This window comes from Phascolarctos cinereus, unplaced genomic scaffold (genome assembly GCF_003287225.1).
Source record: "Phascolarctos cinereus isolate Bilbo 61053 unplaced genomic scaffold, phaCin_HiC Scaffold_9;HRSCAF=440, whole genome shotgun sequence".
Lineage (NCBI taxonomy): Eukaryota > Metazoa > Chordata > Mammalia > Diprotodontia > Phascolarctidae > Phascolarctos > Phascolarctos cinereus.
The window spans coordinates 25,612,788-25,625,404 of NW_027556402.1; the positions used below are offsets into that span (position 1 = coordinate 25,612,788).

At 41.2% G+C, this 12,617-nt stretch overlaps 1 protein-coding gene across 1 annotated transcript in view; it reads left to right on the forward strand.

The window, feature by feature from the left end:
• The first annotated feature begins 388 nt into the window (after window positions 1-388).
• BMP3 (bone morphogenetic protein 3) overlaps window positions 389-12,617 on the forward strand; it is a 39,567-nt gene continuing 27,338 nt past the window's right edge. Inside the window, exon 1 of the mRNA XM_020988354.2 lies at window positions 389-1,441. Coding sequence (XP_020844013.1) covers window positions 1,126-1,441 — 316 coding nt within the window. The 5' untranslated portion in view covers window positions 389-1,125. The remainder of the gene's footprint in view (window positions 1,442-12,617) is intronic.

The following is a 12,617-nucleotide window of genomic DNA, read 5'->3' on the forward strand; positions in this document are numbered from 1 at the left end:
CAGTTCCCCCGAGGCGGAGCGCTCCATTCACCTGCGCCCAGCCTGTACTCCCTGAAGCAGGAAACAGCTGGCGCTGAGATTTGCTACGTATCATGCCACTGGTTTTTTGCCCCTTTCTCACCCCGCTCCTTGGTCCTGTTGCTTTCCTCTCTTTATTCTGTGGCTGGCCGGAAAGGTAGGGTTAGTGGGAAGAAGTCTTGCTACTTCGCAGTCGCTGGTTGAAACAAGGTTACTCTGGGGGAATGAATCAAAAGTTCGCTTTCCTCTATCCCTTCCCCGCCCCCTAGCCTCTTTCTGCTCTCCTCTCGAGTATCCCAGGCCCCTTCCTTTCCTTTTCCTCTTCCTACTCTATTCTCCGTCTCCAGTCTTCTTCCCCCTCCTGCTCTGGTGAGTTTCCCCTTCTCTGCCTCTCGGGCAGCCGCCAGCGGTGTCCGAGCTGGGAATGAGCCATTGGCTGCTGATTGCACAGATCAGTGCAGACAGCGGACACACATACACACACACGCACATGCACACACACACATGCACACACGCACACGCACACACGCACTCACACACACACAACTCGGAGTGGCTGAGCCTGGGCTTTGCAAATGCCTTTCCGAAGAGGCGCTACAGAGAGAAGGAACGCAAAGCAGTGCCCACGCCGCCGGGCTTCTCCTGCCCCCCGCCCCCCACCAGCTGATCTCCCCACCCCTGCCCGCCTCTCCGAGAGCCAGGGCAGAAGGGGATGGTAAGAATAGCCCCGGAAAGCCGCGGACGCCCCCCGCCCTGAAGATCGTCGGGTGCCCACGTCCCGCCTCGCCCGCTGGGCTGTCCCCGCAGCGCCCCGAAGCGCTCGCCTTCCATGACCGCTCCCGCCGGTTTCTCTGGCAGCAGCTCCCTGAGACAGCCTGAGAACTAGCGCTGACTTAGGCACTCTCTTCACCCCACTGCGGCTAACTGAGGCGGGCCCCGGCTCTCCGCTTCCCTTGCCTGGGGGGTCTCTCCTAGCTACCCCGGCTCCCGCGTGCCCGCAGTCCGCCTCACTGCCCTCGCCCTCGGAGGCAGGCGTCGCCAGGACCGCCCTAAGGGCCACTGAGGAGCAGCCGGACGCTCCCGGGAGGGCAGCGCCCCAGGAGGAGGATGGCCGGGCTCCGCTGCCTGCTCTGCCTGTGGTTCAGCTGGAGCTACGCGAGCGTGGGGCGCGCGGAGAGCCTGCAGCAGCACCCCCAGGGGTCCCACGACGCGCTCCCGGGACTGCTGGCCCGAGGCGCCGGCAGGAGCCCCGCACTAGAGAGACAGCCTCCGGACCAGGTGGCCGAGCATATGCTGCTCCTCTATGACAAGTACCGCGGAGGTGGTCCTCCCATGGCTGAGGCGCCCCCAAAACCCAGGCAGCCCCGGCACGCACCCCTCCCAGAGGGCAACACGGTCCGCAGCTTCCGAGCTCGAGGGCCAGGTGAGTCGCCCTCCATCCCCATCCCGAGAAGTCCCCAGGGTCCTTCTCCGGACCCTTTTTGTGCACCCTCCCCAGCGCCTCCACCTCGCTGGCGCCCCTTTCCTGTGCTTGGTGAGGTGGCCTGCCAGCTCAGCTTCTGCTCTGGACAGGCTGGGCCAGGGGGTCAGGGGGAGAGAGAAGTGGACTCAGTGAAGGCTCGCCAAGAGGTGGGGAGGGGTGCTGAGGAGGTCGAAGGTGTGTGCATGGAAAGGCGGAGGGGGAGTGGAATGGCACTGTGGAAAAGGGAGAGAAGCACGGGGGCTGGGGGGGACGGGGGACTGTTAGAGGGACTCAAAGGCCAGAGGGACCTTTAGATGCTGTAGCTCTCCAGGGTCAAGCTCCCAATTCTTTCTATTAAAGCTCCTCAGACTGAGGTTACTTGGAGCCTGTAGAGATACAGGTGCTACTGAGAGCCTACACCCAAATCAGAAGTCTGGCTCAGAACACCCATCTTTCCTTTGCATCACTTGGGAAAAATAAAATAAAATAAAAAGATTTATTTTGCTTTTATCATTGCTTTCACTTCCGAATATGACCTCCCCTCTCACACACGGTAAATCATGCCTTGTAACAAAGCTTTGATAAAAAGGGAAAGGGAAAAAAAGTTCAGCAAAATTCTCCTGTGGGTCCACTGAGTAAGTATGGGCAGAGCTCCACACCCACAGTCCCCTTTGCTCCATTTTTAAAATGCTTTTTTCCAACTTCCAGTACGTAAGTCAGTGCAGCTACTCTTACATGTTACCCAGCACTACATCAAATTTGGTGGCTCCTGGGTTGGGGAAAGTAAGCATATGATATTTGCATTGTTTAAAATAACCACAATTTTATCAGAGGTGGAGAAGTTTCTTCTGAGAATTTGTAGGTTGTGTGTCCTGGGGCTGAGAATGGCTGGCAGTATTTGTGAACTCTTTTCAGTATATGTGGAGAAAAAGCTGTTCATCCTATCTTTCAACACAGATTATTGTAGACTGATATTTATTGCTTGAGAGGTTATGCTGTGGCCCTGCCAAAAAATATATAATTTATTGTTAATATGAACGGCTTGCAAGATAGATTTCTGGAAGATGTCTATGACTGCAAGCTTTGAGGATACAGTTGTCCGTTGTGGTAAATGTGTGTGTAATAAAGGTAAATTTAACACTGTAAATCTTCAACTGTAAATCTAGTTAACTGTGAATCATTAAGATGCTCCGGCCATCTGTACCACCCTACCATTCATGTCAAAATTACTAGGCAGTGATTTCCCAGAGCTCTGATATACATAAGTCCTGAAAAAAAAAATCATCAAGGAAAGTCTCGAGTTGGACTTTGGAAATACATTTTGGGGTTTAAGGCATGATGACATTTACAGTAAATACGAATTATGGTTGTCAATATAAAGCTCTTGAGCTACAGTCTGAGCTAAAGGAGATTTCTTTTTCAGCAGAGTATAATGTAAGGATGATCTGTGAGGAGTTAGCAAAGGCTCAGACAACCACATCTATCTTGCTGTGGAATAGACTATTCTCCAGTTTGAGCGATCAACCTTCTCCAAAGTCAACCACACAGGCTAGTGTCAGGTTACGTGAAGTGTTAGGGACTGTTCTGTAACGCCAGCAAATTGGAGTAGGGTCAGGATGAGGAAACTGGAATATCACATGCCTTAGAGATCACCCAGTCCAGCCACTTAATTTTACAAAAGAGATGAAGTGACTTGTTGCACAAATTCAGGTGAACTAAGTGGCTGAACCAGACTGATCCAGACATAGGCCTTCTGATTCCAAATATACTCAGATTTTCATAAAGGAATGGGATGTTGTTGACAATCATGTCTGTTAGATGTTACGGTAATCTGGTTAGTTGCTAACAAAAAGTGACAATAACTGGAGAGAATAGATGTCATTTGGATGTTAAAAAAAAAGTTAACATTGCTGATGAATCACATAGGTTGGGGCAAGGGAAATGGGAAGGAGATTGGAGACCAGGACAATGAATCTGTTCATCCATATATAGCATCCAATTTTTCATCAACAGAAAGCTATGTTTGATTCGTTGGCATTTTTTAAGGTAACCTGTGGCCTCAAGGTCACAGGGGGCCCTCTAGGTCCCCAAGTGCAGTCAAAGGGCTGTACTTGAGGACCTAAAGGGCCACATGTGGCCCTGAAGTCACAGGTTCCCCACCCTTGGTCTAGTTAATATCCACTTTGGCTCAAACTCTCTTAGGAAGCTGCCCTACAGGAACGAATAACTAAATCATGGTATCCAATTGATTGAAAGAGTGAGACACCATCCCTGAGCACTTGTGGTTTTACTCCCAGGGTAAACTATTTTACTCAATAGTTTGCAGAATCTGCTTTTCATGAAATTTTTAAATGAATGAAAAATGAATGAATGAAAATGCATTTATTAAGCACTTACCATATACATAGCACTGTACTCAATGTCAGGGATGCAAAGAGAAGAAATAAGAGTCCCTGTTCTCATGGAGTTTGTATTTGAAGGGAGACAACACATAGCTCTCAACTTTTCAGATGAAAAGGTCCCACATGCACCTTAGGGTGCAGCAGTAAAACACATAGTAATGCATCCTCTTTAATGTTATTTCTACCAATAATCATATCTGTTTCTGATGTCAAATCATTTGACAGGGCCAAGGATGTGAGTAGTAAGAATATAATTTTCTTGGTCTTCGAGAGCTGTGAATGCTGAGGAGGAAAGGGCCAGCATGCACTCACCCCTATGGGCCGCTATAAATGGCTTCATGGGCTAGGCTGAAATTGTGACCAAGAAGTGGAGTTTTATATTTGATTTCTAGGTTGCCAACTTGAATCTTCTTTGCAGTTCTAGATTTTTCTCACCAAGAGCATACATATACTTCAAAAATCAATTTTTCAGTTACACAGCTTCAATTTTTCAAATGGAGTTCTTGCTGTCTCATTTTTAATATCAACTATGAATATTTGGTGTTTCAAAACCCTGAAAAGCTAAAATGTGGAACACTGAAAGGAAAATCCATAGTTAGCCAGGTGCAAGAACCTTAATCCTAAGGCACCAGCTTTTCATTTCATTTTATTTGAAGGATCCCAGCAGTAGATTTGGTTTGATTTTCACAGGTACTTGTGGCAAATCAATCCTATCTAAGAAGTAGATCTTCCACCATTTATTATGAGCTTCCAATAACAATCCCAACTTAGGTTCATTATGAATTACATAGACTTCCTTGAAGATGTCAAAGCACTTAACTCTAGAGAGCAAATTCATAGGCAACCTGAAAGAGACAAAAGGAAGGATCATGTGCCAGGCAAATCAAACCACCACCACTTCAACCACCACCTTCCCTCATGCTCAATGGAGATATTGCAGGACACTTAACCCAAGAACCTTGGAAATAGCAATACCCCCAAGATCAGTGGCCCTCCATGTGGCCTAAAGTCCACAGTCATTGTTGAAGGGAGTCATCACCATGGAGAAAGAGCCCTCTTTCGTTGCTACCACCAACACTAGTTACTGAAGACCTATAAACATTGGGCAAATAAACCCAAGAACCAAGGAAATGGGTTTCAGGGGTAGGGAACCTGAGGCCTTAAGGCCACATGTGGCCTTCTAGGTCTTTGGTGCAGCCCTGGACTGAGTCCAAGCTTTACAAAATAAATCCATTTATTAAGGGGAATTGTTCTATTAAGTTTGGACTCATGTATTACTCATTAATATATTTTTTAAAACCTGAGTTTTTCTAGCGTAAATATTAACTAAATCCCAACCATTATTTCATCCCATGAGCACCTCCTAGCAAGGTAGCTTATCCTGGACCCCATCCAAAGCTGTTTAGGTATTCAGTTACTAAAAGCCATCGATAGAAGGTAGTTTCACCTAGAAGCCAAGCTTCATTGGGAGTCTTTGGTTCCAAGCTACATTACATTTTGCTCTCCCTACTCCTATGACATGTATTCTGGTAGGGCTGATGAAAGCTGTCTGGATTAGTAAATTGGAGATTCTTTATAGTTCTAAGCCTGTGTCATCTTGGGGCATGTGGAACTCTTCAGATTATACTAAAGGTTCAGGCTGAGCTATTGATTAACAGCATTTATTGTTTTAAACCTATAATAATGTCTTCGGTTGAAAACCAGCTCCTGTGGTCTCTTTCTGATTACTTTATACTTAAATTATTACTTGCTGGGAGGTGGCATCCATCCTAAATACACTTTTCACTAACCTCTTTTCTCTGCTTCCTTCACTGATGCCATTCATTTGGTTTGCCAAAAATCATAAATTTGTAGTGCTTATAGGTTTCTGAGATAGAAAAGTATTTACACAAAACAATTCAACCTATTAGGTTTTGTCTTTCCCTTGGCAAGAAATTATTTATTAAGTTATAAATGGCAGCAAAGTTCAGCTCCATTAAAACACATGGTCACATGTCACAGGTTAGGAGGATGGAATGAGGGGCATGTGATGAATTTTTATTTTTAGCTTTTGTTAAAAAAGTTGTCCTTCTTACCTTTTAATAAAAATAAAACATAGCATATTAGGATTGTCTACTTTCTTTGTTAATTATATTATCGCTATTCCCACAATTAGTACTTTATTTTCTTAATTATAAATACAACCTGTCTAAGATGTTCTTACAAGGAAGTGCTTAAATTTATATAAGTAGCTTTTCTGAAAAAAAGAGGTTTACTTCAGTGAGCATATCACCTTTTTAAAACATCATCTAAATTTTAGAGTTAGGTTGTTTTATTTTTAATAGCGCTTTTCTTTCATTGGGATAGGAATCTCATTTTGAGGTAACTTCCTATGTCAATGCATATCAGCATCTGCTCAGCAACTTGGGAGTCTTAGTTAGTCGGCTGGGGCACTGAGAAGTTACGTGATTTGCCAACATCACAAAGCCAGGATATGTCAGAAGTCTGGACGTGTGACGGAAATCTTCCTGACTCTGAGGCCAAATCCCCTGCACCACTGCCTCTTAGAAAATCCAAGTGAGCACTTGGACCCACACATGAATCTCCACACTTTAAGAATAATGACGTTGTAGCTTTGGCATATTTCTGGTCATGAATGGCCTTCAAGTCACACCAATGGTAGCCATCACTGAAATGTCCCCAGAACAATAAAAAGGAATTCTTGTGTAATAGGCAAGGTGGCAAAATATAGGCATAAAACCAAGTTATTCTGAATTTCCTGGACCCAGAAAAGTAGGCTAGAAATGAACTATATTTGATTTATTTGATGTTACGACTCTTTAAAGAAGAGGGATGGTGAGAGCAATAAAATGATTCCCTCATAATGAAGTTTTTACTCTATTGTCAAGATTGTTTTACAACCTGAATTTTTTTTTCAGTATACTTGCTATCCATGCTAATGAAAAAGAGAAAGAAGCATCAATGATGCACAAATAATTTAAGTTTTGCTTTGTACTATAGACAGGTACACTCAGAAAGTCAGCTGGGCCATAGAATCAGTATATGACATCTCTAAAGCTGAAATGCCACTTAAAGAGAATTGAAAATTAACTCTATAGTTAAAATAAGTTCTTGGGATTCAAAGCATATCATTTGAATAACTACATTTTAATAAGGACTTGAATAGTATTCAGACTTTCCCAAGCACTGATATAGGGACAGGAATATGTGGGCCCTGGAGCTGCACAGATGCATTGAGTAGACTAGTTGTTCTGAAAGTCGTCTTTCAAACCTTTACTATGTCTGTCTCAGACATGCTTAAATTGGAAAAAGCGTGGATATGCAAAATTCAAAGTGGATTTCTTAATACTATCGTATTCATACAGCCTATGTTATTCTAGGTTTCAGAACATCAGGAGAGAATGTTTTATTCTTTTCTTGAACTGAATATATTACCCCTACACTTCAGCATAGGGAATTTGATTGAAAAATTGTTCCTTTTTTATAGAATATTTCCACAGAAACTCCAGTATGGAGAAATATTAAAATTTTTCCTACATACTGACAGAAAAAAAATGGAAAGAAGATAATCCCCTGATTCTTTACTGTATAGGAAAATACTCAACATCAAACTTAACAAGAGTTTAATCTGTTATTTTTGTAAAAGAAGAAATTCATCTCAAGCTGACTCGGTTTATTTTTCAAAAGTATCACATTGGGTACTATATTTTTGTGATGTAATTTGATAACAATTTTTCAACACCAAATTCTCTTGTAAATTTAATGCTTGTAAGTTAATAACTAGTGTCTCTTCATTTTGGTAATGATGGTGCAAAGACATTTTGCCAGAAATATTCCCAGGGCATGTCAAGTTTAATTTCAAGTGAATTTGGATGGTTGTGTTGAATCCATGAACATGGAGTCTTTATAATGGAAACACTGACACAGTCTTGACCCCAGTGGGGCAAGTGCATCATGATATCAAATCTAAACTATAGCTAATGACTTTATAACTAAATTGTCCTTGTGACTGCGTCCTTTTTCATCCTTGGAATAGATATGGCAGTCTATAAAAATGCTAGTATTATCCTCTATAAATGTAAACACATACCATGATAATAGATTTTTTCTAACATATCCATGCATAAGAATGATTCTTGCAACATAACTTTTAATCTTTTAGTGGCAATGTCAGGTTTTAAATTTTTTATTGATATTTTTAGTTTTATATCACCTAAATTCCCCAACATGACCTTTTCCTCACCCATCCCCCAAGATCCATCCCTTAGAAACATAGGAGTCCTGCTTCCAGTCCGGCCTTCCTAGCCATCATTTGGCTCCTGCAGAGAAGGGACTTCACAAGATAAACAAGCCAGTCAGGCTGAAGTAGCAGGGCAGGAAGGAGAAACAGGAGGCAGGATGAGCTAGACAAGTTGACCCATCTCTACCACCACTACCACCACAACCTGGACCACCATTTCCCCTATGATCCTGACAGAGACAGCCTACAACTCTCAACCCAATATAATTGAGAATAGAAGGGTCCTCCAAACACCATCCCAGTCCTCAAAGCTATCATTCAGGGGAGAAATCATTGTGGAGAAGAGGTCCGCCTTCCTCATCATCACTAGCAATAATTGCTGACCAACTAACTGCCCCTAATAGGAATGTGTGCACAAGAGCCCTGGGAGGGGCACCACTATCTCTCTTCAGATCCTGACAGAGAGAGGTAGGACCCTGAACTCAGAACTTTGGTAATAGAAATGCTTCTTTCCCAGTACCCTCAACCATCATTCTGGAAAGCAGCCCCTGTGGAGGTATAGCCTGGCAATTCCTTCTACAGGTACTACAGCTATGGCTCCTGAAAACCAAGAAAATAAAGTTCTTGTCACCAAGGTCCTCAGCACTGTCAAATGGTTTAACATCAGGAACTAACATTCTTTTTTACCAATGATTTTATCAGTGGAAATGACATTAAAGAAAATGTATTCTCATCTGCTTTGCTGCTGCTGAAACCCTCTTATATGTTGTCCCCCCCCATTAGAAAGTGAGATTGCCTTACTCTTTCTGTTTGTCTCCCCAATGCTTAGAATTGGGCTTTGCACATAGAAATCATTTAATATTTTATTGATTCATTCATTCATGTAACAAAAACTTTAAAGCTTTTTTTTTTTAAAAGAAAGGTCAGCAAAACAAAACCTGTCCGTCAAGGCCAACATTATATGCAGGATCCAGTCCCCACGGTTCCCACTTCTACACAGGTGGTGGGGTTGATTCTCATATATATCCTTTGGGACCAAGCTTGATCATTATCACTTTTTCTTTCTGGATATGCAAAATGGTGAATTTCTATTACTTACTGTTTTATAAAATGTTTATTAAATTGAGTATATTGACAAAACTATTTGTCCAAGTCTCCTGAACTTCCTTCTGCTTTCTTCTATTGATTTTAAAATGTTTCACTGGCATTCTTATTTTTCTTTTTTACATAATTGGCACTATCAAACCCACCCTCCCAACAATTCTCTCCTCCCCAAATAAAGCTATTTCCTTAGAACAAACAAGTGTGTGGGAGCATCCACGGATTGGCAGTGTCTACACATGTGTCTCATTCTGTACCTCTACTCCCTTCATAATTATTCTTCTGGAGTCATGTTGGGTCCATTGCACTGAGCAGAGTTCTAAAATCTTTCAGAGTTAATTTCCTTTAAATTATTGTAATCATTGTATGCATTTTTTCTCCTACTTCTGCTCACTTCACTACTCATCAGTTCATATATTGATAATATGAATTCTTTCCATGTCTTCCCATGTTTCTTCAAATCCAAACTTTTTGTAATGACAAAAATAGTCCATTATATTAATTTCCTTCATTCAGCTATTTTCCAACTGATGGTCATCCATCTTGTTTCCATTTCTTTGTTTAACCAACAAATAAGTGCTGTTAAGATTATTCTGGACTACATGGATCTTTTCTCTCTGTCTGATCTCTTTGGAGTATATGCACAGTAGAGGCATCCCAGGGTGATTGGATGTAGTGATTTTGGGGTAGAATTCAAAATTGTTTCTTAGAATGGTTTGATAAATTTGCTGCTCTATCAAGAGTACGTCAGTGTAATTGTCCTTCTTTTGCTCCTCTGGCCATTGCTGTTATCCTGTTTTGTATCTTTTCTAATCTTATACCTTAAACATGAACTTCAGAGTTTTTTTTTAACCTGCACTTCTATCAGTGATTTGAAGCAAAAGCTATTCACTTTCATGCAATCAAAATTATCCCTTTTATCATTTATGATCATCTCTATCCCTTGTTTGGCCAACGACTATTTTTGTCCAGGCTGGCCATCTTTCCATCCCCTCCACCTGTGTGTCTGACTTTGTAGACTTTAGCACCTGGGGCCTCATCTTCCTAGAATAGACTTCCACCATGCCAGCTCCTTTTTCTTATTGATGAGTTCTGTTCAAGGTCTCCATTTTGGGGAGAGGCTCAGGCAGGGCAATTGTCATTCTTATCCCAGCTGTGCATCTAATTTTCTAGACTTTGCTCCCCACAACTCAATTCTCAGCTACCTCCCTTTTGTGCATGGCCTTCTTCCATTAGAATATAAGTTCCTTGAGAATAGGAGCCATTTTCCTTCTGATTGCATCTGTGTCTTTAACTCTTAGAACAAGGCCTGACATACAGTAAATGCTTAAATAAATTCATGTTACTTTGCCTTGACTTTTTGGTATATAATTGGGCAAAATAATTTCTAATGATTTCTTTTATTTCCTCTTTCTCTGTTGTGAATTCTCCTTTTTCATTTTCGAGTATGATGATTTGGTTTTCCATTTTTTAAATCAAATTAGCTTATGGTTTATCTGTTTTATTAGGTTTTTTAATGATTATATTTTTGTGCATTAATTCAATGCTTTGATTTTTGTTTTCAATTTTGTTGATCTTTTCTGACTGTCAGAATTTCCAGCTTTTTGCTTAGAGTTTAATATGTAGCTTTTCCAGATGTTTTTTTTTCAGTTGCTTACTCAATTCAGTGATTTGTTTTTCTCTTTTATTGATGAATATGTTTAGAGATACAAACACCACCACCACCACCACCACCACCACCACCCCATTGACTACTTTAGGTACATCCCAAAAGTTTTGATGTGATTTCTTAATGAAATTACATATTTTTAAAATTTGCTCTTTAACCTACATATTCCCTAGGATTATATTATTTGGTTTCCATTTAAGTTTAGATCTTTTTTTCAAATCTACTTTTATAATTATAATTTGTGTTCCCTAAAGAATGGTGTCAATATTTCTGCTTTTCTGTATGTTTATGAGATTTTTATGCTCTAGTACATGGTTAATTTTTGTAAAGATGCCATGCAAAGCTAAGAAATATGTATATTCCTTTAAATTTTCAGTCAGTGATTCTGAAATTTCTACAACTTTATGATATCAGTTAGTCAGCAAACATTAATTAAACCCATATTTTCTGCCCATTCAGACTTTACCCCTACCCACAACGAGCTTGCATTCTGTACCTTGTTTTTACACACGTAAGTATGTACAAAATAACACAAGGTGATGGGAAGTGACACTAGCAGTTGATTAGGAAAGGTTTTAAGTAAGAAGTGATGTATAAGGGAAAGCATTCCAGACATGGAGAGTCGTGAGTAGTCAGTGCAAAATCCCAAAGGTGGCAAAGAAAATGTATCAGTAAAATGGAGTGTGCATAACTTGGTTATGGGTGGGACTGTGAATGAAAGAATAATGAACAAAATTGAGTAGTCTTTCATAGCCTTTTTTACCATTCACTATTGTGACGTCAATTTTGTACCTTGTTCAAATGAGGCAACATTTCGTGATAGACTAGTCTCACTGTGCCCACTCCTACCTCCCTTTAGTCACAGGGCACTTTGGTGACATCCTGAGTAATGCTAAAAGCCCGAGAGGTGGCTGGTCATTGAGCCATCTCCCTTGACCCCCAACTCCAGGCGTGGTCCACCTACTCTTACCTTTATCGTGGCTCAATCCTGGCTGGCAACTTTTATGACTTAGAGCAACCAGTTTATTTGTAACTTTGAAATGAAATAAGGAAGAGAATATCTTGGGCGGGCTACAAAGTAAGCCCATAAGTCAAGGTACGTCTTTTTATCATTGCAAGATGGAGAAGTTAAGAGAGGTTTGCTAAGTAATGGAAGCAGGAGGAGGGCACAGATGCCATTCCGAGGTATTTCAACTCCTAGAACTGCAGTAGGCTGCAGGGAGTAGTAGAAATCTTGTCATGTAGAATGAAATCTCTTTTTAAAGAGCTGCAACCTAATACAGAATCATGCTTCACCATATACCTTTTGTTTTATTAGCCAGAACTCTAATTAAACATCACCACTTCTATTGATTTGAAAACCAGTGGCAAGTGCTGCTTCTTAATGAGGCAACCTTTGGTTGACTGAAAATTTATGCTTGACTGAAAAGTTGTTTTGTGTTGTCTTTTTTTAAAAACTGTGGTATCACATAGAAGATGCTTATATGAGTCAACTGATAAGTTTACACTGGGCACAGAATTACCTATCAGCCTGAAAGTAGGAAAATAAACAGATTTATGAATAAATTGCTGTTTTAATTTATTTGATGCAATTTATATCATTTGTCACTATATTCTAGACTTGAGGCTTGTAAAATAGTTCGGTTCTGCATTAAGCTTCCTAAATGCAGTAATTACATAAGGAAAACAAAACTTACAAAGGAAAATAACATTGTACTGCATTCA